Source organism: Heloderma suspectum, chromosome 3, assembly GCF_057233095.1.
Source record: "Heloderma suspectum isolate Gila_16-S chromosome 3, 16-S_ref, whole genome shotgun sequence".
NCBI lineage: Eukaryota > Metazoa > Chordata > Lepidosauria > Squamata > Helodermatidae > Heloderma > Heloderma suspectum.
This window is the reverse complement of record NC_139460.1, coordinates 261,568,622-261,594,007: the sequence shown is the minus strand read 5'-3', so window position 1 is coordinate 261,594,007 and position 25,386 is coordinate 261,568,622. Positions and strand designations below refer to the sequence as shown.

The 25,386-nt window shown below is 47.0% G+C and overlaps 1 protein-coding gene across 1 annotated transcript in view; it reads left to right on the top strand.

The window, feature by feature from the left end:
• SLIT1 (slit guidance ligand 1) overlaps window positions 1-25,386 on the top strand; it is a 159,361-nt gene that overhangs the window by 109,522 nt on the left and 24,453 nt on the right. Inside the window, exons 5-17 of the mRNA XM_084846595.1 lie at window positions 5,126-5,197; window positions 5,596-5,667; window positions 6,827-6,898; window positions 7,473-7,636; window positions 8,665-8,812; window positions 9,519-9,590; window positions 12,534-12,605; window positions 13,811-13,882; window positions 15,021-15,164; window positions 15,608-15,771; window positions 16,918-16,941; window positions 18,492-18,636; window positions 24,984-25,058. Coding sequence (XP_084702721.1) covers window positions 5,126-5,197; window positions 5,596-5,667; window positions 6,827-6,898; window positions 7,473-7,636; window positions 8,665-8,812; window positions 9,519-9,590; window positions 12,534-12,605; window positions 13,811-13,882; window positions 15,021-15,164; window positions 15,608-15,771; window positions 16,918-16,941; window positions 18,492-18,636; window positions 24,984-25,058 — 1,296 coding nt within the window. The remainder of the gene's footprint in view (window positions 1-5,125; window positions 5,198-5,595; window positions 5,668-6,826; window positions 6,899-7,472; window positions 7,637-8,664; window positions 8,813-9,518; window positions 9,591-12,533; window positions 12,606-13,810; window positions 13,883-15,020; window positions 15,165-15,607; window positions 15,772-16,917; window positions 16,942-18,491; window positions 18,637-24,983; window positions 25,059-25,386) is intronic.

The window sequence follows — 25,386 nt, the reverse complement described above, 5'->3', positions numbered from 1 at the left end:
TGGACAAAGTGGTTCAAATGGTCAATTACATTAAAAGTAGACCTCTTCAATCAAGACTATTTGCTCATATTTGTGAAGAAATGGGGGCAAGGTTTAAAAAGCTTCTACTACACACAGAAGTTCATTGGCTCTCAAGAGGTGGAGTGCTTTGTCATGTATACGAATTGAGGGAAATTATGCTTAAACTTTTTGAGGAAAATCAGCAAAATGAATTCTGCAATCCAATTCAAAACAAACTTTGGTGCACAAAATTGTCATATCTTGCTGACATATTTGAACATTTGAATAAAATAAACACCAGTATGCAAGGAAAAGGAGAAAATATCTTAACAGCGGTAGATAACAAATATCTTAAATTTGTGCTATGAGAGACATAATAGCAATTTGGAAAAGGAAAGTGAAAGAAGGAAATTTTGAAATGTTTTCCAAAACTGCTGAGTGCCAGCTAAAATGTGATATCAGCTCACTAATTGCTGACCATTTAACATTGCTTGGAGAGAAAGTTCATCATTACTTCCCAAATGTTGAAATCCAAGACTATGATTGGAACAGAAATCCATTTCTTTCAACTGCAACGAGGAACTTTTCACTTATTGAAGAAAAATTAGCTGGCATAAAAAATGATCAAAATCTGTTAATGATGTATGAAGAGGGTGACTTAGACAGCTTTTGGATTCGCATTTCAAAAATGCATCCAAACAGCTAAAAAAGCGTTAAAAATTCTTCTGTAGTTTTCTACTACATACATTTGTGAAGTATCCTTTTCAATGATGGCAAACTTAAAGCCACTGAAACATGGAAGCTTAAAAATGCTTGATGACGAAATGTGGGTGTCTTTATCTAATATTCCACCAAATATTGAAAAGCTGTGTTCATCCCATCAACCTCATACATCCCATTAAAATGGTAAGTAGTTATTGGTGTTATTCAACTTTGTAAAATTCTTGCACATATTTACATACTGTTACTCATAAATGACAACAATGTATGTTATTATCTTACAAATCATATATTTTTAAAATATAAATGAAAGGTTTTCATGAGATATGTTGTGTCCCCATACATTTCGTTATTACAATTTATGTATGTGTCTTTATGTTAGATACTAACCCGTATCTCTTATAACGGGTTAGTTTAACCTCTGGTTTGCTAGTAAAACTGAATTACTGTGTCACGAAATGATGCATGTCTAAAAAGTGTGTCACCAACATGAAAAGTTTGGAAACCTCTGCATTAGATAGTTATGTAGTTACCAGGAGAGGGAGGTTCAAAGAGGTTTGACAGCCTTGGTGTTTAAGTGGGCAAGAGAAGTACAGCCTTCTATAGCCAGAGTTATTATTCCTGGTATGCCCCTTAAGTTTTGCCTTCTGCCTTGGATTTCCTTTAAAATTGCCAAGTAGGCTGATGTCAGCAAATACTGTACAGTCAAGGGCTGATTGATAATTATTTTCTTTTATTCCTGGTCTGAGTCTGAGGGTAGAAAAGAGGAAAATCCACTAGAGCAGCCCTGTTTCTGTAACAAAATAATTAGAGTGGTGAGGATCAAACAGTACACCCAGGAGTTGCGGAGCAAAACAGTTTTGTCAGCAAAGAAAACAGGCACATTATTGGGAGCAAAGTGTTTAGTTCTTTGGTGTAGGTCTTCTGGTTAGAACAGTGGTGGGCAACCTGCGGCCCTCAACCTAATGTCATTGCCTAATTTCAGACTGCAAGCAATCAGTCAGTGCCGGCTCCGGGCTTTTGAGCAAGACACCTTGGGCAAGACACTGTCAATGGGCCCCCTCCCTCAGTGAGTCCACCTTCTCGCTGGCATTGTCCCCAGCTGCTCTTGCTCCTCCCCCCTCTCTCATCATTGCCATCATTTGCTTGCTTGACAGGCAGGGAGCCAGTGAGCAAGAAGGCAGGGGCACCTGCTTGGGCCAGAGTGCCTGGGCCAGAGTGAGAGGCAGGTGAACAAGCAGGTTGCAATGGTGAAGGGAAGGCACAAGTCCAGGGGGCTCTTGTCAGTGGCCCTGTGCTGCGCTGTGGGCCCTCGGCAGCTCCCCGTCCATACCTACCCTTGATGCTGGCTCTGCGATTACTTTAGACCTCTGGCAAGGCGCAATCTGTCTCTTCTCCAGCAGCCACATGGGTGGGGAAGAAGAGAAAGAGAAGGGGCTGTCAGGAAGAGAGACAAACAGAGAAAAGGATGGTAGAGAGAGAAAGAAAGGGGTTGGCTCCACCCACTTTTGGCTTTGACCTTGTCCGGCACCGGCTTCAGCCCCTGATTGATTACCTCCAGGGAATGAGGGAACATGGTTTGGCCTGTTCCTCATTGGTTCTGGCTCAACTTATAACGGTGCAATCCTATGGGAATAGGCGGCCGCCTCCGAACTCAGAGGCGACTGCCTATCCAATGCAGGGCAGGAGAAGTGTGGAGGGGATCAACCCCTCTGCTCTTCAGCTACCCTGGATTTGCGGCTAGACAGCCAATTTCAGCTGGAAGTGGGGGAAGTGGCTGCCAGACGACACATAGGATGTGTTGTACTAACATTTCCACCTTCCCTGCCCCAGAACGCCCCCTGGAATGCCCTGTTTTCACTGCTCCATCCTCCTTTTCCGAGTGCGGAGCACGGGGCCATTCCAAGCTGCCTGCAAGGCAGTGTGGGATGGGGGAAGGTCAGTTCTCTGGGAACCGACCTCAGTGTGGGCTCCGAGATTGGCTCCCAGAAACTGACATATCCTATGGCCATCTAGCTGCTGACTAGCAGCCATAGGATTGCTCCCTTTGTCATATTGTAGCACAACAACAAAAGCACAATCTTATTTGTGACTGAAGCTGGTGTTTTATACCGAAACGTTTCACATTTTAAAAATCTGTGTGTGTGCGTGTGTGTGTGTGTGTGTGTGATAAAAAATTTCGTAAACATTTAAAATTTTAAAATTTTAATTTTTAAAAAATCGATACAATTTATAAACTGGATGTGCTACTGTTGGTCATTTGTTTTGTTTTTGGAGTGCCTGTAGTAATAGACGCTGTCTTGTGCATCATCTCAGCATAGGGCAGAGAAGGAGACAAAAGGAATATTGCCTTTTGAAAGCTGTGGTGGGAACCTGGGGGAGAGAGCAGCTGGAGGAAGATGCTGCCGAGATGAGTACTTTGAGAGGAACATACCTCTGTGAGCAGACACTGAACAGCAAACTCCTGCAATGACATATTCATCCAATTTAAAGGAGTGTTGGACACCTTGATGGAGGCTTTCTAATGATGCCATGTAGCAAGGGACGTTGGCTGTGAGCAGAAAGTGTAGGGAAGAAACCAGGACCTCCCCAATCCCCCCCCCCCATATTATGAGTCAAGTCTGAACAGTTGCTGTTCTGCCTCAAAGGTCTTGGGTGAGAGGACAAGATAACAGGAGGAACAGGTGACATCACCAGTCAACAGTGAAAAAGCCTCTGCTGCCCCCTGCTGGCTAGGATTGAACGGTAGTGCAAAAAGCCTTACTTTTCCACTGCTCTTAGACGTCACTTTAAACAAAGATGTGCAAACGGTAGAGCACGTTGTGTGTGTAGTCCTGTGACATAAAAATATCCAGTGCAGGCTCCTCACCTGTGGAGCAACACATTGCAGGAAAGGAAGGATATGGCATCAGAGAAATTGAAACCACCACTGGCTGTGTTCTTTAAGCTTCCAATTGGGCCCTGTAGTAGTCATGGTGGATAGAGCTGCCAAGTGTCACTGTTAATAAATCAGCAGTCACCGAGCAGTTCTGTACTGAGAATACCTCTGCTCTCATGGATGGGAAAGACAAGAACACGCCAACAGTCCACTCCCTTCCCCCTCGGTCCCTTCCAAACCCTCTGGGAGACACGGGGACCAACAGGGGTTGGCAAGTCATGTTGGGAGAACTGGACAAGCCACAGACAGGGTTCGCACGATCAGCAGGCAGTTAACAAGCCACAGTAGCTTGTTAACTATGCTGCGTGTAGTGGTAACATGCTGAGGGGGATTGCATGTTGTGTCGTGCAAACCCAGCCAGGGTGGCTTGTTGCCATGGGTAACAAGCCACCCAGAATCTACAACAGCTCATGGGTTCTGGATGGCTTGTTAACCATGGCAACAAACCCCCCTGGCCAGGTTCACAAGACACAACAAACCACACGCACAGTATAGTTAACCAGCCAATTGTGCAAACCCGGTCACATTGTGGGAAGAAGAGCGATGGGAGAGTCTCCATGTGTTAAGCAGGATTCTAGCATGGCTTGCCTTGTTCATTGCATGTAGATTCCAGGGACCAGAGTGCCTCATCTTTGCTACTTTTAAAACTGACTCATCAGGTTGTTTTGCCATATGATTACAGTTTGTGCCTCTTCCTAAATAGGATGGCAACCGGGCATTTAAAATGTGCATTCGTTTAAATTGCATAATGTGCTCAAAGGATCATCAATCTTCTCATTTTACTGCTGTGGCAGAAGTGACTTAAGGTGAACCATCCATTATACAAATGGATCTCCGGATACAGTGGTCTTTGCTACACCTTTACCCTGGGTCAGGGGTGTCGAATGTCTTTCAGCCTGAGGGCTAAATTTGATTTTGGTGTTCTCAGTGGGGCGGAGGGGGAGTGCATTCTAGTGGTGGGTGGGGCTGAGGGCAAAGGGCAAAAGGAAAAAAGGGCAGGGCCAAAATGCCAGCATATTTTAGCTTTAAGTTCTTTCTGCCAGTAGCTAAGCTTTAGGAGAGGCTAAGTTACTGGCAGAATGGGGGGAAATCTGAAAAAACCAGGACACCAGCAAACAATCACAGGTTGGAGAAAAGAGGGCGGAGCCACCTGGGGAATCCCATTAGGCTGGATTGGGACTCCAGGCCAGATTTGGCCTGCAGGCCTGAGGTTCTGCACCCCTGCCCTGGATAGTGTTCGGTGAAAAGAACAGCATATCTGGCTGCACAGAATCTGTTCAGTGCCAGAACTCAGTCTGGCACGTGTAAACTAATAATAAGGATTCTCATGCATCTGAGCATGTGCAAAGTATTCCTAATCACCACGGCATTCTTAATCACCACTGCAGTCTTCTGGTGTCCCACCTTGCAGTCCCCTTTCTCTGCCTCTTCACTGACAGATTCTTCTCTCAAATCTCTCATCTGCAGGGACCTGAGTGAGAACCTCCTTCAGGCTGTGCCCAGGAAGGCATTTCGTGGAGCAACTGACCTCAAGAACCTGTGAGTGATGAACCTAGCAGGACATGCAGCTCAGGAAAGCTTGTCATTATATTTTATGCACTCCTGAGCAACTGCCCTGGGTGGAGAAAGATCCCACAAAATTCCTTCCACTACAGCTAATATTAGTAGGATAAGAGCAGTGGGATCACATCCCTCAGATATTATGCCATGCCTTTGGGCATTCTTGCACCCCAAATCATATTCCTTCCCACCCACACCTACCCCTATCCTCCCCTGACTCTTGCAGTTCTCTAATGTTCCTTACTCTTGACCCTCAGCCCTCTTGCATCCCTTCATTTCACCTTCAGTGCATCCAAGTTGGTCTCTGTGTTGAGCAGGATGGGTTTGTCTGAACAGCAGTGAGAATAGGTAGATTAATCTTCTCTTTGGTCACACAGGCAACTAGACAAGAACCACATCAGCTGCATTGAGGAAGGGGCTTTTCGTGCTCTTCGTGGCCTGGAGGTTTTGTAAGTGTCACTGGGAAAGAGAAACCTGTGAATACACGTACCCTCTGCATGTGGAGAAGGTTGACTGTGGCAGTGACCAGTGGAATTACTGGGAGCATGGTCCAGAGGCAGGTGGGGCTGGGGGCTATCTCTGCAAAAAGAAACAGTGTGCAATAATGTAGGCAAAGAGTCATCCCCCCGCATCTTTTTTACTCTGGTGTATTAGCTACTGGTGCAGGTGGCAGTGGTCTTCTTGTCATCGACATCCAGAACCTGCTCACTGTTCATTTGTGGGCACCACGCCAACTTAGAGAAGGGTAACTTCTCAGCTGAGGGTATGGGCCTTGAGAATTCCCATCCATGCATGTAGTATATAGGGTCCTGCTAATGCTTCCCCAGAAGCGATAGAGGCCATTTCTCATTTGTATACAGATTAGTACTCTTCTCAGGTTTATAGTTTTGAAATTATAGTTTATATATAGTTTTAAAATTGTCCATTGTCTAGTTTTCTCCAATCTGGTGCCCCGAGATGTTCTGGACTTCAACTCCCATCAGCCTCAGTAGCATTTGATTGATTGATTGCATTTACACCCCGCCTTTTTTCCTCTTGCAAGGAACCCAAGGCAGCTTACATTCTCCTCCTCCTCTCCATTTTATCCTCACAACAACAACCCTGTGAGGTGGGTTGGGCTGAGAGTCTGTGACTGGCCCAAAGTCACCCAGTGAGCTTCCATGGCTGAGTGGGGACTAGAACCCGGATCTCCCAGCTCCTAGTCCAACACTCTTGCCACTACACCACACTGGCCAATGGTCAGGAATTCTGAGAGCTGTAGTCTAAAATATCTGGAGGGCATGCATCAGTTTGGGGAAGGCTAGTGTAGGTTTTCTGCCCAGAGAGGTGCCCTAAGATCCATCTGTCTCTCTGCCCTTCTCAGATCCCCCTGTTGTAGGGGTGTGGTAGGGATTGCGCAGGAGAATTGATGAAACATGCTCCTTAGCTTTCCTACCCCAGGCTGAAAGTGATTTTGTGAGTAAGGTGTGGTGTCAGTCTGAGAAGGTGTCACATCCCATTCTGCAGTTGGCATGTGTTTGTGCGGATTCTGCACTCACAGCCAGATGAAAGGATAACATGCTTATTGTAGACATTCGCTGATGCTCTTCCTCTTTGTCCTTTCTGCAGGACTTTGAACAACAACAACATCAGCACCATTCCTATCTCCAGCTTCAACCATATGCCCAAACTGCGCACCTTGTGAGCACATGAGGAAGCAGCTCAAATGTTGGGTGGGGTAGAAGATAGTGGACTGGGTATTTCGGAGGGCATGATGAGCTGGGAGCGGTCAGGTCATGTGAAGGTTTCTGTTGGCAACTCTTAATGTCATGTTTAGGTCCAGCAGTCCTGCCTTCTTGGCACTAATGTTCTCACAGTAGGTAATGTTGAGCACTGTGCCGGGATCCCATATATTTGGGGTCGATGAAGATGTGGGAGGATCCCCTCCAAATGTAAAAAGAGCCACCATGTGGCTCACGAAGTCATTGGTTCCATATATGACAAGGTACGTGGGAGAGGTGGTGGTTTTGGCAGGGTGGGCAGGAATCTGGGTGATTGCAATCCAGTCCATGAAATGCAGAGCACTAAGGCCCAGCCCCACTGCTGCTAATCCCCATGGCACCAGAATCTCCTTCCCAGGAAATGCTCCCATACTTCCATTCAGGCCCACTCGACCGTGTTCTGGCTCCACGAGGCAGGGGTGTCAAGAGTGAGCTGTGGGAAGACAGCAGCGGACATGTTTCTTTCTCTTCCCTCCCTGACCTTCCCCCTGCAGCCGCTTGCACTCCAATCACCTATTCTGCGACTGCCATTTGGGTTGGCTTTCCCAGTGGTTGCGCCAACGCCCCACCATTGGGCTCTTCACACAGTGTGCCAGTCCTGCTGCTCTTCGCGGCCTCAATGTTGCAGAGATCCAGAAGAACGAATTCAGCTGTGCAGGTCAGTGACATCAGCAGGGTACCAGGGCACTTTGTGTGTGAGGGCAACAGGGATGGGTGTCCCTTCCAGCCTTGCTTTTCACATCTGAAGAAGCACTAGAAAGAGACGCTTTCTGATCTCAGATGCAAGGGCTATCGGCACTGGGCCTGAAGAGTTAGTAGTCAAACCTGCCATAGGAGGCCCACACCCTCTTGCCGTAATGCATTGATCTCAGCACCTCCTGTGTCTCCACACAGGCAGTGGTTGTTGCATGACTGCAGTCTGCACAGCAGGAGTGGCAGTTCCATCCTGCACAAATTATCTGCTTCTTTGAATGGTCGCCCTTTGTCCTGCTTTTTGCATTTCTGGCACTCTGTCAAACTAGGGGCACAGAAAACTGCTGTCTTTAAAGATTTGCCCTTGCTCTTACAACCACACTGTGCACTCCTTGCACTGTTGTTCTCCTCATTCCAGTCTGTACATTCACTCTCCTCATCTAGACTTGTGCAGGCTGTTTCTTGTCTTTACTGACTTGAAGTATTGACCTCTGTAGCAGTTCTGTTCTGCCAGATCTGGTGACTGCAGGTGTACATTTATTCCCAGATTTAAAAACCTGGTGGGACTAAGGTGAGGGGAGCTGAGAGGAAGCGGTGCCACTGGCCCACGTGTTTTTCTAGCTTCCCTGAATCATGTACACACTCCAAATCTGTGGTGTGCTCTGACAGGTTCCTGGCCTACCTTCTATCTTGTGAGCATGGGCAAGGGGCAAAGAGTGGAGTAAGCACTATATTCTTTCTTCAGAGCATAGAATCCGAGAGTTGAAACAGCCCTAAACATTATCTAGCCTGTGTCTCCCTGTTGGAAGGCATGACCATAAACCCATTAGTGTACCCCCAACCATAGGTCAACCCATACAACCCCAGGTGAAACTGTTCCTCAAGCAGAGAGCAGGTCGCTCAAGCTAATGATACCATGCAGTGCCAAGCAGTGAGACAGGCTCAATGCAAGAAGGATTCACTAAGTTTCAGCATTCTCCCCCTTTTTTCCAGGCCAGGATGATGCTACCAGGGCCCAAATCTGCAGCTTTTCATCGGGTTCCTGTCCCGCCATGTGCACCTGCAGCAATGGCATTGTGGACTGTCGTGGCAAGGGGCTGACAGCCATCCCTGCCAACCTGCCTGAGACCATGACTGAGATGTGAGTTGGCGCATAGTGGGTGTGGGGGGATAGTGTGGCCTGAGCACTAGGACCCTTCCTACTCAAATCTGCTCTAGTTATGTGCTCTCATCTCCACCTGCTGGTATTGGTTCAGTTGGCTATTTCCCCTGTCCCTCTATCTCCCCAGTCGTTCACCTCCCCCTCCACGATATATTCAAATAACTAAACACATAAAAAAAGAAGACAAAACATATATGTATCAAAAACTTACATCATACCAAACACTCCTGAGTTACAGCTAAAATTTGCACAATTAATATCCCTCTCTGGTGTGGTCCAAGTGGCATCTAATCCAGGTACATCTCTAAGAATCTATCCCAAACACTATTATATTTTTCCACCTTGCCTTACCGACCACTCTAAGGCTGCTCGTGTTAGCATTTGTTTGACTCACCTCTCATGGTTTGGGGTGGACTTAGACTTCCAGCGCCAAAGCACATTTAGCAACTAAAGGTCCTTAATTAATTTGCAAATTGGGCTAAGAAGTTCAAGGAGCAATCACTTGCTAGCAACTCATGTGGAAATGGGGCAAGGTGAACCCTTCAGGGATACAAGCTGTCCCCCTTCTCTTGTGCAGATGCTCCTGCCTGCTCTGAGAAGCATCTCTGCTGTAAGAGATGGCTTTTCATTTCTTCCTATGGTTGTGCCCAAGCTTATTTTCTCTCTATTGCTATTTACCCTGCAGACGTTTGGAATTGAATGGCATCAAGTCTATCCCCCCTGGAGCCTTCTCATCATACAAGAAGCTACGTCGGATGTGAGTGTCTTCATTACATATCATATCCAGCTTGTCCTGCTGCCTCCCTCAGTTACATTTCTAATCCCCCAGTCCTAGCCTATGCTTCTCTGGCCTTCTGAGCACCTCTTCTCCAACATAAGAGCCATGCTGGATCAGACCAAAGGCCTGTCTATTCCAGCATTCTGTTCCCACAGTAGCCAACCAGATGCCCCAATGGGAAGCTGACAAGCAGGACATGCCTGCAATAGCACCCTCCTGCTCATGTTCCCCAGAAACTGGTACTCAGAGGCTCACTGCCTCCAATACAGGAGATAATGCATTGCCATCATGACTAGTAGCTGCTGATAACCTTATCCCACATGAATTTGTCTAATCCCCCTTTAAAGCAATCTAAGTCAGTGGATTCTCCTTTCCTTCCTGGGTTCCATCCATTACTCAGATGGGGGTGGGGCATGGGGGTGGCTAGAGGGTAGACTGAGTAGCAGGGACAGGTTTCTGAGACCTTAAGTCTTCCTCCATCCATGTTTCACCTCATGAACAGGAAAACAATCTGCCTTCCCAGGCACATAGATACCTTGCTCCCAAAAGTGTGTCCAGGCTTATGTCAGCTAAGACATCTTTTAGCCCAAAATAAGATGGGTGAGCCCATCTCCCTGTCTCAGGACGGTCATGTGGGAGCAAATATGGGCTGTGCAGGCAGTGCCGGATTTAGGAACAATTCGAGTAAGCCATGGCTTAGGGCCTCATAGTATGAGGGGCCTCTAAATATGCTGGAGATAACTTAAGATGTAAAACAACAAAGATGAAATAGCTTTGGTTTAAATACATTGGAAAGTCTGGTGTGACTTAACAACAGAGTTGCTTTATATAGAGAAAGCTGTCAGGAGCGCCCTAGCGGCCTCTTTCAGTCTACTCCAGTAGCCAACTCACAGACAAAAGGATTCTTTTCAAGGCTTTAATCCTTTTACAACTTAATGACTCTTTCAGATGCTAATCACCAGTGACTAAGCAATGAACAGCAGAGTAGCCTATGTTCCAGGTAGGCAGTTGGTCCCCGTTTGAAGGAGAATCACTTGAAGAACCTGAACTTATGGGCTAGGGAGAGATCCTCCCTCTTTCCCTTGGGTCCACGGGATGCGGCCGTTGCTTGCACGCCAAATGGGCGCTACGTCACCTTTCCGCGCCCTCCATTGCTCGTCGCTCCCTGCGTCTGTGTCGAGCGTCTAGCAAGCCCCCCTCCTGCACTCTCTCACTGCCCGGGTCACTATCTATCTCAGGAATGCTGGCAGGAGGAATCTCTGCCAGCTGCTGTGCCTGTGAGGGATGAGTGGGCTCCTCTCCCACCGATTGCTGTTCCTCCTCAGAATCAGAACTGCTCTGGGGCTCTATGGGCTCAGTTTCCACCCTAACAAAAGCATGGCAACACAGCATTTAGCCTTGGAGGCAATAAGCACAAATTACAGCGGGTTTAGAGCCACGCCCCCTGACTTCATCAGGGAAGTATCTGCATGCTTTCTCAGCTTCTGAAGTCCCACACGTAGTGGCTCCTCTGCGGCTGAGTTCCAGATGGAGGCGTGCTCCTCCACCCAGTACCTCGGCCCAGTGGAGCAGCACGCAGGGGAATCCCTGCTGTTATCTCCGATCGCTGATCTGAGATAACGGCAGGGATTCCTCTTCCCACTAGCCTCCAGGGGATGGGGCCTGGGGAGGCCGGACGCGGAACCTCCACAGGCCAGATTAGGTCCGCGGCTGGAGGCTCCCCATCCCTGGGATAGAACATTTGATTCATTTCCTAGGATCCCAAATGGCCCCTCTACTGCCTATAACCATTATGGAAAACATTTGTTTACGTTCACCCATACTTCAGGGGTTTGCAGCTGCAAGTGGCAAATAGACTCCTCTTGGGCTGTTGCTAGCATTGCTTCTGTTTCTTGGGGACTAGCAATAAGGGCACTGCCAGCCCACTGGGAGTGAGTGGGTGTCCCTGCAGGGCCATCCCTTGTTGTGAGATTTTCACAGTAATGTGTAGGATTTCCTTCCTCTATAGACTCAGGGGCTCGAGAGATCAGTATTTTACCTCATTTGTACTGCATCTCTTAAACCAACACACCATGTTCCCTTTCCTACAAGACTGTTGTCTTTGACTTTGTCACTCCCAATATCACAGCCCTTTGGATAAGGCATGCATGGTAGGACATGCATGAAGGCAAGGGGTTGAATCTGGATTTAGATGTGTACAACTGGGCTGGTGGAAGCAGACTTCCCTCACCCTCCTCCCCATGGCAGTGTCTCCGGCCTCCTGAAAATGCTACACAGAGGGTCAAGGGATGAGAGGTGGGAAGTCCCCCCAAATCGGGCGGAGGCATCTTCCGTGAGTGGAGCCCTTCTGGGTAGGTAGGAAGGACGATAGCTCAGTGGCAAAGCACATGATTTGTATGTCAGGGAACCTGGTGCCCTCTGAATGTTTTGGACTACAACTCCCATACCTCTTACCATTGGCCATGCTGGCTAGGCTTATGGGAGTTGTAATCCAAAACATCTGGGGCATCAGGTTGCCTGCCCTAAGAGGAGATAGCAGGGAAGTGAAAGACCACTGCTTGAGAGTCTGGAGAACTGTTGCTGGTCAGAGAAGACAATACTGGACTAGATGGACAAGTAATCTGAGATGGTATAAGGCAGTTGATGATGTTCTTTAGGATCCATGTGTGATATCCTGCAAATAAAGCAAAAGAAGGTGCTTAACCAGCAAGTGCTGCATTGCAAGGTGTTCCTTAGGAAGCAAGAAGCTGGATTTGCTGACTTGCCTCTCCACCTCAGGCCTGGCACAGAGTAAGAGTGGAGCTTTAATTATGCTCTGTAAAGAACGCAAGGCGAGATAAGCACATTCAGGGCAGGAAAGAGCCTGTGCTCAAGGCTTGCAAGTGTCCACATGTGTGTAAGCATTGACTTTGTGCCTTTCAGAGACCTGAGCAACAACCAGATCTCAGAGATTGCCCCTGATGCCTTCCAAGGCCTTCGTTCACTCAACTCTCTGTGAGTAGCCCCAGTGGGAGCAAGTGTGGAGTATACTGGTCTAACTGGGGATGTGAAACGCCACTTGTATGCTGCATGAGAATGTTCTTTCACAGCTTCCACACACACAGCGTTACCAGTGGCTTTTCACAGTGTCCTTGCTATGCCAGCTGCATATGCCTACCAGCTCCTAGAATATGCCAATCCCGACACCCCCCTGGGCCGGTATTTTGCTTGGCCTCTCCAATTCCCAATCGTTACTGATAACGTTAGCATTTTTTTCCTGATCTGCTTCCCCTTTAAGTTCATTTGGCTCAGTTCCTAACTGCAGTCTGTGTTGTGGTTGTCTCTTGAAATGCTACTTTGTAGGTATAGCTCCAGCTGGCAAGTGCTCACGTGAAGCAGTTCTCCATGATGTGGTGGTGGTTCCAGCCACACTACTGCAATCCCCCCCACCCCCCTTTTTTAAGGCATTGAGGGGTTTGCAGTGGAACAGTTGCAAACTGTTGTAACCATGTGGGGAGCCCCTTGGCACAGATAGCTTGCCACGTGAAGTGGCACCTACTCAGCCATGGTTCAAGGAGCTGCATAGAATAGGTGGCATATGTGGATTGGGCCTCAGTGGCACCATAAATCAAATTTTAATCCAGACCCCTGATACTGTGAGCCAGCTGGCACCTCACAGTCCCATCCTCTCACGTGCTATGCCAGCCTTCCCAATATGGTGCCCTCCAGACGGGCCAGTCTGCAACTCCCATCATTCCCAGCCTTCATGGCCAGTGCTGGGAGTTGTAGTCTGACCCATCTGAAGGTCACCAGGTTGGTGAAGACTGTGCTATGCTATGCCATCACTGACAGATATGGCCTGTGTCAATTATGGGTGCTTCCAGAGGGAGGGCTCTTAGCTCTAACTCTCAGAAGACATTGTGCAGCTATTCCATCTTTTCTTGCTTAACTGTTTTTTTCTGGTAAGGAAAAGAAAAGATGGTGGAAGAGGTGGGAAAACATGGGAGGCTACAAATTGAAGACATCTTCTGCACTCCCTGTAAAATTCCATGAATGAGGCAATGTGATTGCACAGTAAAAAGCTCATCTGGAAGCATCCTGTGTATGAAGAGTGATCCTGGGTCTAGTTGTTCAAGGCAGCCTCTTTTCCCAAGACACAGTAGGGCCATTAGGTCTAATCATCGCTACTAATCCAAGGACTGGTTTTGTTTCTTTTCCAGAGTCTTGTACGGGAACAAGATCACAGAGCTGCCCAAAGGGGTGTTCGGGGGCCTGTATGTGCTGCAACTACTGTAAGCATGACTGGGAGGGATAGCTACAAGGCCAGGGTAGGGAGCTAGTGGTAGAGTAGATACTTTGATCTAGCTTTCAGAGGGCCCCCAGTCTCCTAGATACCTTTAGCACAACCATATACATACTTCAGTACCAGTAACATGGCCCTTCATCTTTTTTCTGGAACCTACCATTTCCCCTTCTACTCAACAAGGCTTTTCTCCCTCTGTCTCTAGATCCCACATAGTCTGCTTCAGTTCCATCCAAGTTTTTCTACTTCACAATCCCATCTATAGTTACCATCTCCTCTCCAACTTTAGCCTCCACCACCCTCCTCATCTAGCTATAGCCTTTCTCCCCTTCCATCTACACTATCCCATATGAACACCTTCCTATCTGTCCTCAGTAGTACAATCCTTTCTTGTGGGTATATTGTTCTCTGTCATGTTACTTGGTCTGGACTGTGCTAGTAACCTCTTAGTGGGGGGGGGGGCAGTTGGGTAGGAAATCTGGCTGGTTTGCCTAGGTGAAGCCATATTACATCAGTTCTGTAATGGCTACATTGGCTGCCTATTTGTTCCTGAGCCCAATTCAAGGTGCTGGTGTTTACCTGTAAAGCCCCAATAGCATGGTGTCCGAATATCTGAAGGAGCACCTCTTCCTGTTGATCAGCCTGCCCATGCATTAAAATCATCAAAGGAGGCTCTTCTCTGTACTCCTTCTGTAAGAGAAGTACATTTATCATCTGCAAAAGGGACCTTCTCTGTGGTGGCACCCCAACTTTGGAATGCCCTCTTTGTGGCACCAGGTTAAAACTTCTTTATTTGCACAGGCATTTTACAACAACATTTCCAAATTTTACATTTTAAAAGTCAAATTAGTATCTTTTTAGCTGGTTGAAATAGTTTTATGCCTCTTAATTTTATTGTTTGCTGTTTAGATTTTAAGTTGTTTTTATTTTATTGTTTGTAGGTCATTTTATGTACACTTCCCTGAAATCCTTTTTGGATGAAGGTGTGATTTACACATGTGTAAAATAAATAATAATAAAAAATCCATGGAATCCCTTGCTGTGAGTGATGGCAAAGAATATATATGTGTAACATCCACTACCACCACACACGCACACACAATTCTGCTGTGCTCCCCTCACTCCAGGCTCCTGAATGCCAATAAGATTAACTGCATCCGGGCAGATGCCTTTGCTGATCTGCAGAACTTATCACTGCTCTCGCTCTATGACAACAAGATCCAGACCCTGGCCAAGGGCACCTTTTCCACCCTGCGTGCCATCCAGACCCTGTGAGTGCTGGCTTCTCTGAAGATGTGTCCAATGAGGACAGGGTTCTGTGGGAGGAAGGTAGGGATATGCCCTTTGAGTGCTGGGGTCCCAAGGGGAAGGCAGGCAAGATTTGTGGGGAAAGACAGGAGATCAGAGGGACAGAGCTCTAGGAAGAGAGCAAGAAGCCCTGCAGGGTCATGGCTTTGCAGCCATGTCATCCCAGTAGGAAAAAAGAGCTTCTTAGAGGATGGAGACTGTCCCAAGTTACTGGCAGGGTCCAAGCGAGGTCACAAGGAAATGGACCACTTTTTTGCTTGATGCCTTAAAGAGCATTCAGCATTGTGCTAGCTAGAAGTATCGTCACAGCAGCTAAGTTTAAGGTTGCTCTGATATCAGCCACCAGAGCAGCTCCCAAATTCCTGAGTGGATGTGCTCAGTTGTTCCTGTTTCTCCCTCACTACAGCCATCTGGCTCAGAACCCCTTTATCTGTGACTGCAACCTGAAGTGGCTGGCAGACTTCTTGCGTGCCAATCCTATCGAGACCAGCGGTGCTCGCTGTGCCAGCCCCCGTCGCCTGGCCAACAAGCGCATTGGACAGATCAAGAGCAAGAAGTTCCGCTGCTCCTGTATGAACTACCTTTCTGCTATAAGGCTGCTTCTAGATTTGGGGTTTAGGATAGAGCAGAGAGATTTGGTGTCCCCCTGCACTTACCTGCACACTTGTTCAAAGATTCTGTCTCCAGCACACGAGTGGAATCTAGGAGGAGATGTTGTAGAAATGACCCCCTGTCCTCAAATTTACCTCGTTCTTACAAAATCAGCAGTGGCTTTTCTCCAGCCATAAATTCAGCCCAATTTTTTTCTCATTTCAAGTTCCCTTGTGCCCAGGGGTCTAGAAGGAATCAAAGTATGCATAAACAATAAGGCGGGGGTGGGCAGCTGGTGGCCTATGGGCTGCATGCCCCCCCCCATTAAAAAGAAGCCATTCTGGTAACACAAAAAAGCATCTGTAGTGCCTACAGAGCACCGAAAGGGTCAAATTTAGCTTGTTTGCTTGAAACATGCTAAATTTAACCCTTTTAGTGCTCTGAAGCACTACAGAGTGGTTCACTGTTGAATTCTGGCAGCAAGCTGGCGGGGTTTTTTGTTTACTTGGGAGAGGGCGTCCCGGGGATTGTGCAGTGCCCTACGGACCATCGTTTACGAGTGGGGGGGGCGGCAAAAAAGTCCCTCAAACCTCCTGTAGTTGCCCATGCCTGCAATAAGACATCCTCCACCCCAGGAGTGAAGACAGCCCAGTGGGGAAGGACTCTGCTAAGGCCACAAAATTTAAAACTGAAATATAAAAACTTGCCAGATCCTATATTTTTGGAATTAATACTCATGCCAGAAAATATATGCACACTGTGATGGATGATGGAGTATATGCCTGTTTTTCTTCAGATATACATATGGAAGGGCTGGATGATCCAGTTTAGTCATACTTAGAATAGACCCATTGAAATCAGTGGGGGTTAAGTTAACCATGACTAACTTAAGTCCCACTGTTTTCAATGGGTCTGCTCTAAGTATGACTAAATCTGCAGTTTATATACATGCTGTTGCTTTTAAGCGTATATACCTGGAGTTACAGGGATGTTCTTTCTCCGTTTCATGCATTGCAGTGTACATGCTTATTGTGATGTGTCTGAAAAAGTAACGAGTGGCATGTCCTTTCATATCTTATATTTGTTGCATTTTGATTAACACTCTTTGCACATTTCTGTTCACAGCCAAGGAGCAGTATTTCATTCCAGGTAAGGGAGCAAACCTTAGAGTGTGGGTGTTACGTGTCTCCTTCCTCTGCTGGCAAAATGAGGTTCCAGGATTGTCCATAACCTTGATCTTGAATGGCTTACATTAAATCCAGCAGGGGAAATGGAGGAAAGGGTTTTGGCCAGCTTGAGTTCCTTATACAGAATGTTTGCAGGCATTGACCTGGTTTGCACAACACGACAGTCCACTGCGGCTTAATTTACCTGCGGGGGCTGTTGCATCGTTCTGGGTGCCCATGGGTACCATTTTTTCATGGTGCCTGCAGGCGCCCAGTTTGCTGTGGCTTCTTGTGTTGTGCAAACCTAGGCAGCAGGGGCTGTTTGTGGGTTAGACAACCCATGGCTTATTTTAGGATTGCTTGAGTGTTGTGTAACATCAAACAGTCCTTGCTGTCTGGGATCACTCGACACAACAAGCCACGACAAGCCAAGCAACTGTGAGTGCCATGCAAAAATGGCACCTGCGGGGGCCCAGTATGATGCAACAGCCCCCGCGGGTAAACTAAGCCACAGTGGGCTGTTGTGTCATGCGAACCAGCTCATTATGTCCTTGCTCAGGCTTAGATTAGGGTCACCAAGTCTCTATTTTTTGGCATGTGGCTTCCCATTATTGGAACACCCACAGTTCTCAAAACTAGACTGAAGTTCTGATTGGACTTTTTGTTGGGTCTATGAAGGAAAGCTTCCAAGAGGAACATGAAACATCATTTCCTCTAATACTGAACTTGGTAATCCATTTGACAGCAAAACAGAGCCACCCAAAAACATGTTGGTGGTTTCTGCATACTTAGGGGTCTCCTGAGGTAAGTAGAAGTATATTAGTTTGTAAATTAAAAGAAAATCATTTTTAACCCACACACCCCAAGTGCCCCAACAAGGACCGATTATGCTCAATAAATTCAAGGACCTATAGAATGTTTAGGGATGTTAAGCCACAGAAAGTTTGAGCTGTCAGTACAGGGGGTGAGGAAGAAAATGGAGGGGTGGGAATTGGGTTACTTGAACTCCTAACTGCTTACATTGTCCTATTGATGGGTACGAGGGGTGAGGGATGCATGCCATGAAACTGAAAAGCCTCCTCCCCATGCTATATAGGAAGGTTTCAGAAAGGGGGTAAAAAAGAAAAAAGACATAATTTCCCTTTCCCACTTTCCAGAACCCCTCCCCAGTACACACACAGACTATACAGCAATAACGTCTTCAGATTCAGAGCTGGCAGCCAGCCCCAAATCTGATCCTTTTAGCACTATATAGCACAATGGGGAAGTTTTCAGGGAGTTGGGAAAGAAAAAAGGTGTCGTTCTCTATCCCCAACTCCTGAAATGTTCCTCCCTATTCTGTGAGCCTTAAACAGCACAGGTGGCAGTCTGCTGGGATGGTGACTGGAATTTGGATCTCTGGAAGCTCATTTCAGTGCTACCAGTTCTCTCTCTCTCTCTCTCTCTCTCTCACACACACACACACACACACACACACACTCCTGCCTACCTGTGTGCATACAGTCTCAGTGGGGTGCTGTCTCTTCCTGGCAGGTACAGAGGATTACCAGTTGAACAGTGAATGCCACAGTGATGTGGTCTGCCCGCCCAAGTGCCGCTGTGAAGCCAACGTGGTCGAGTGTTCGAACTTAAAACTGACGAAGATCCCAGACCGCCTTCCACAGGCCACAGCTGAACTGTAAGGCTTAGACTCACCTTGTCCTAAGACTTTCCCTATCCTTAGACTTTGCCTTGCTTGGAAAAAGCTTTCCTCACTATCAAAAACCCAGCGCTCTCTCCTCCTTTGCCTTCCCAGTGGCTTATTTACACAATCAGTGATATGAGATGCTGCTACTTTAGCGGTGTGGATGTTCCAAATCAATAGCATCCCTTTGGGCTTTGTTCTCAAGTAGAGGCAGAGGAGAGGGCATTCTCCACACTTCAGAACTGGCTCTCTCATGCTCTCTTGCTGATTGGCTCCTCCTGCTGAGGGGCTCCCAAACTCCCCAGACCTAGCAACAGGGAAGCAGGATTTCCTTTTGAGTTCTATAACAAACAACTAAAATTGCTAATTATTATTTTTTTCCTCCTGGCTCCCCCCACTCCAACCTGCTGCTGCCGCCACCGCCAACATTTGACACATCCTAGTTATAGCCTGTTATGGGCAAGATAGGAGAGGTTCCCTGCAGCACTCCTGGGAGCGTCCTGTCCCCATCTTTCCTCAGGGCCAGGACAAGGAAGCTGCTCAGAGGCCATTTCAGTTAGGGACAGTGCCTTTTGAATGCCAGGGCCTCTATTCCCTGCTTTGCCTCCTCCCCAGGGCCAGGCAGAAGGAGTTGCTTGTTCCTGCTGCCACCACCTTGAAAACCAGGACAGCTGTGATGCACCTATGTCTCCATATGTCCTGCTTTTCCTCCAGGCTAGCAGGGCTTGGAGCTGGAGGCCAAAACTGGGGCACAGCAAAGGCTGCCCCAATATGCCTTTTCCTCAGAGCTGGGCAGGAGTGATGATTTAGACTAGAGCTACCTTAAGCTCCTGCCTGGTTTGTTCTTCTTCTACAGTCCAGCAACTTTGCAGAGGGACTGGTGAGGAACAGCTGTTCTCTTTCCAGGGCAACATCAGGTAACACACAGGCATGGGGAGAGCCCTTTGAAGATACAATGGGAGTTATTTCAGATCTCCTGGATACCCAGAGGAATACTCAGAGGAGTGGATTCCTCAGAAGAGGAAATCAGGACTGTTTCTGGGGGGGCTTTTTTTTTTTGGCTCTCATCTGCCTTTTCTTGATTTAAGAGTGGACAGGCACACCTGCAGTTTTTGAACTGGGTTAAGAGCCTTGTAGCTTTATATAAGTTGAAGATGCTGTCCCAGCAGAAAAATATAAAGAGAGATCTCCTCATGCCAGGAGGCCCCATTCTTGCTCTCCTTGTAAGAAAACTCATCAGAGCCGCAAGAAATGTCAGGGCAACGTTGTTCCAGGGGCAGAACTAGGTACAAACACTACATAGGGACATAGGAAATTGTCTTATACGGAGTGAGGCCATTGGTTCATCTAGCCCAGTATTGTCAACACTGACTGGCAGCAGCTCTCCAGGGTTTTAGGCAGGCATTTTTCCAATTTTCCTAAATGGAGGTGCTGGAGATTGAACCTGCATGCAAAACATGTGCTGTACCTCTGAGCCATGGCCCCTGCCCTCTCACGGACTCTTTGCCCCCGATTCTTCTGACAGACATTCCTGTAGCTCTGGATCAGCTTTAGTCCCCATGGGCACATGCCTCCAAGAGCACGAGCTCCGAAGTGTCTCTGTGCTGGTGTGCCTGGGCATCGAGAGGTTGATTCTCCTTTTCCAACACCACACCCAAGGATAGCCTGCAAATGGGAGGCCTGGGTATGGACAGCCTGATAAAAAGGAGTAAGGGGAGTTGTCAGGGAATGTAGCAGAGGAGCCAGAGGCTTCCTCCGACAGGCTCTTCCCTGCAGAGCCCTTTCGCAGGCCCTTGGCTAGAGCTGTGCATACTTTGCCGCTTCCTTCCGATCCCCAAGAACAGGAGGGAATTGCATCTAATTTTCTTTCAGGTTTTCTTTCAGGTAAGAGCCCCCAAAACGTTTAACTGTCCCTTTCCCAGATTCCTTCGACAGTGTAGTCATGGTGGAATGGGCCAATCTAGACAGGTGGCAGTCCATGCATCATTTGGTCAACAAGTACTGTCCCTTGGCAGAAACCATTATGAATAAACTCAAGACACCCATGGTGGATAGATCTATAATGGCTCTTTCCTCTGGGACAGTAGTTCCTACTGAAGGGGAAGGTGGGTCTTAGAATGCCTGTGACAAGTGGCCCTGAAGAGAGGCTTTGCGGCATCTGTGGCTGTACTAAGAGCTTCTCTCACAAATTTGGTTTTTGCTAGAGCCATCCACCTCTGGGCTGAAGAACTGGCTTTGGCTGATCCCACAATGTCTAAGGCAATAAAACATGGCTTAAAGAAAATCTTTATGGTGGCAGTATTTCTGGTAGATCCTTCACTGGGTATTGAACAATATGATTCAGAGCTCTGGCATACAATATTGTGGCCAGATGGAATACCTCACTGTGGACTCAAGCTTTCGATTTCAGTTGCTGGCATGCCTTTTCCTAGTGCTAAGCTCTTTGGTGAAGCCCTAGAGATGCTGTTAGTTGAGACCAAAGACAAGAAAAAGGTACTTCCTCTAGCAAAGGAAGGAAGGGAAAAAGTCTAAACCTCAGCTGTAATTTTGGGCCTTCAAACATTCTGGTAGGCCTACAGAGTTCTCTAAATTCAAGCCCAGGTGCTCATGTTGCAAGTCATCTTTCAGAGACAACTTACAGAACTTTTCTAGAGCTTCTTCAGCTTCTGGAGGAGGCAAAACACAGAGGAAATAGTGATGCCAAGATTCCCTACAAAACTGTTTCCATATGGGCCCGACTCCTGAATTTTGCAGATCATCAGAGAAAAACATTTCAGATGTTTGGGTCTAGGAAACAGTTTTGGAGCTGGGTTTCACCCTGGAGTTTGCCTCCAGCCCAAGGGACAAGCTCAGTGCTTTGCTGAGGTCCAGGAACAGAGACAAGCACTCTCTCATGCTGTCAGCAATGCAAAATCTGCTAGACATAAAGGACACAGAACTGCCTCAGGACTAGAGACTCTCCAGGGCCTATTCAGTTTTTTCTTCATTCCCAAGAAATGGAGGTACCAGAGCTGTTCTCAATTTGAAATGGTGGCACAGATTCTTGCGGATGTGGAGTGGTGGGGGGAACACTCCTTGGAAACGCTGTTATCTATCATGGCTGCTGTTGAACCACAGGACTTCTTTTCATCTTATCAACCTGGCAGAGGCTTATCTGCACATTCCCCTACATCCAGTCCATAGGAGTTTTCTTTGGTTTGTTTACAAAGCAACATTTCCAATACTACGTTCTGCCCTTCGGTCTCGTGGCTCCCAGAATCTTCAGTGGAGTGTTGTCGCTCTGGTAGCACTTGCTAGGTTCCAAAGAATTTTCCTTTATGTTTATTTGGACAATGTCCTTATTTTGTCAAGAGTCCAAGGAGGGGGGGTCTCAGGGATGCTCCATCCATCATAGCATGTCTTCATCTTCTGGGCTTTGTGGAGAACCAGGAAAAGAGCTCTCTGCTTCTGACTAAGGCAATGGACCTCCTGGGACATCAAGAGCTACCATATGTTTCTTTCAAAAGAAAGGAAGGAAAATGTTCAGGTGCTTATAAAGAAAGTGAAGACTTTTCCCCAGGAGAACTTGATGGTGTTAGCTCATCTGCTGGGCATGCTGGTCTCATTTCAGGACATAGTACAATGGCCTCACCTTCAAAGCATCCTTCTTCCCATTTAAGAAGAAATCACCTGCTGGACTGATGCTTCCCATTCCCAGCATGGTCAGGACATCACTGGACTGGTGGTTGGTAGAGGACAAGCTGACTCCAAGGGTGAGCCTGGCCTCATTAGCCAGGTTGATCACCTACAGTCCATTGGTTTCTGAACTGGAACCTCAACTAGGTTTTGTCTGCATTGATGGGGCCATCTTTTGAACCTATATCTAAGATCCTCTTAAGGGACTTTACCCTGAAAGTCTTATTTTTTGTAACCATTACCTCAGCCACATGGGTGTCAGAATTCAGGGGCACTATCATCAAACCCAACATTGTGTTTATTTCATCCCAGTAAGATGGTGCTGAGACTAGGCCCAGTGTCTTCTTTTTCCACAGATCACAGGAGGTTATTCTGCCCTACTCCTGTCCAAAGCCTGTGTATTCCCAGGAGAAAAGCTGGCACAGGTTGGATTAATGTAGGACTCTACACGCCTTTTGGGACAGGACCTTGGCTTATAGAAAGTTAGAGGCTCTTTTTGTGTCTTTTTTGGAGATGTCTCTGGGGTAGTCTTTGAATCTTTCCTGTGTAGATTTTATTTATTTATTTATTCATTCATTTCATTTCATTTCTATACCACCCAATAGCTGAAGCTCTCTAGATGGCTTAAGGAGTCATCAAGTTGGCATATAGCTCATTAGGAAAGCTCTGCCCCCAGCCCCACTGGGATTACACCTGATTCCCTTGTTGGGACAGCTACCCCAGCTGCTTTCTGGGAGAGATCTTACCTGGATTTAATTTGCAGGGCAGTGACATGTGTGTGTCTGTCCACTAGAAATGATAAAAACAATACCTTTTCCTCAGCAGTAGCAGCATTTGTCTGAAGAGTTCTGCAGAAGTTTCTAAGGTGTTTTCTTTTCCTGGAATCTCACCCTAAAAGATAGTGCTGTGTAATATACTGAAGGATGCTCTGTGCCTCTACCAGAGAAAATGGGACTTTCTTATCTGTAAAATTCTGTTCTAGGTAGAGGCAGTGCAGCATTTGACTCAGAAGTTCAGTTCATTCTCAGGGTAGTGGTAGGACCTCCTGGGATAGTTCTTCTCTTCCCTCCTTCTTTCTATGGTCCTGCTGTTGTTTGTCTTCTTAGATGTATTTTCAGTTTTTCATCTACAGTTGAAGTCTAGCCACTTTGGTATTTCTTCATTCAGCATTCAGATGTTCTTGGGGGTGTTTCTGGCTTTCATCAGTTCCCATCTGGGAGGCCAGGGGCCTCTTAGCTGGAGGATCCAATCAATAAGCAGTCCCTGACTCCTTATACTGCATGGGGGGGGGGGGCAACCCCACAAGCTGGGAGAATCCCCCCCCCAGCTTTTCCAGAACAGGAATTCACAGGTAAGGAAATCCCATTTTTTGAAGGGGAGCGAACACCAGTATGGTTTAGTAGTCAGACATCAATACGCTCCTCTTAAAAAGTTCACTGTGCATTTGCTGCTAATTGTGAATGCTACCCACCTCAAAGTTCTTTATCCTAAGATGAAAATAGAAGTGAGGGGAAAGCCCTTTGTTGTCCAAGGGCCTTTTTTCTCACAAAAACAACCTCAGATCTACTTCTTGATTACATTTTTACTCTTTTCATTAAAGAATGTTAACTACTGTACCCAGTGTTCATTTGGAGTTGGATCCAGAATCTGCCTTCCACAAGAGAAAGGATTCTGCTCATGTAATGTCCCTCCACCTGATTTTGGGGGATCCTCCCTCCCCACACACACTATGGTTCACCCCATTCAGCAGGGTCTCCTAACTCTTTGTGCAGCATTTTCAGGGGGTTGGAGGGGCTGCTGTGGGAAGGAGGAGGTGGGGAAATCAACTTTCACCAGCACCAACATAAGTCTGGATCTCAACCCCTTATACACTGACAAAACCTGGAACTGCTCCACCCATTTCATGGGTGTTTCTCATCTCAGCACATCTCTCTTCTGCACTGTACTGTTCCCAGCACATATCTGATGCACTGAATGGTTTTCTGAGGGTCAAACTAAATGTTGCACCAAATGTATAGCATATGGCCACATTCCATTTGTACTTTTATTACTCACAAGCATGCAAAGGGGGATCCTTACCAGGAATACAGTGTGCATGGAAGGGAGGCTTATCTTTTTCCTCCCCAGCATGATGAGAATTAAAATCTCCCTTATGCCTGCACAGCTTGAATGCTTAGGGGAAAAAAGTTCCCATTTACACCAATTGGAACTTTTTTTCTTAAGCATTCTAGCCATGCTGGGAGGGGGCAGGGATGGGACAATTTTAGTTCTGATAGTGCAGGAGAGGGAAAAGCTTCTCCTTCCTATGCACTGTATTCCCAGTAAGGATTGTCCCCTCCTGCCCCCCATGCCTGCAGGTTAATAAAAATAAAAAGGAGAGGTGGCTACATGCTACATATTAAGTGTAACATGTAATTTGGCCCTGAAACATCATGTGCTGCACTTACTCTACTTGCAAACAATTCACAGAATACAGAGGAATGACCCTTATCCAGTCCTGCGACTTCTACTATGCCACTTCAGGTGTTACTTTTTCCTTACTCTGAGATGACCTGTCTGTAGGAAAATACAGATCTTTTGTTCAAAGTGTAGCACAAGTGGGGCTTTTTTTCCTTCTTTTTTTATTCTCAGGTTTGTATGTTTATCTTCCTTTCTTTCTCTTGCAGGCGCCTGAACAACAATGAGATCACAGTGCTGGAGGCCGCAGGCATCTTCAAGAAGCTCCCACACTTAAAAAAAATGTAAGCATGTGGGTGAGAGATTCTAGTAGCAGAGGAGACACTCTGAAGACCGTCTCCTACACAAGATGTGGGGACAAGGAGACAGCAATATGAGTAGGGTTTATAGCCCAGCATCGTTCCAAAAAAGAGTCAGGTGTTTCTTATGGATGAGGCAGACACAAGCATGTCTAGAATCTCTGAAGCAAAAACAAACAAAAATGGGTTTTAGAGGTGTATCTTGTTTGAAGTTCAAGACTAAAAGCACAGGAAACTTCCAAGTTGGATACAGGGGCGGTTCACAGAAGAATTAAGGAGAGCTAAATAAATAAATAGGAACTGTTGGAACCAC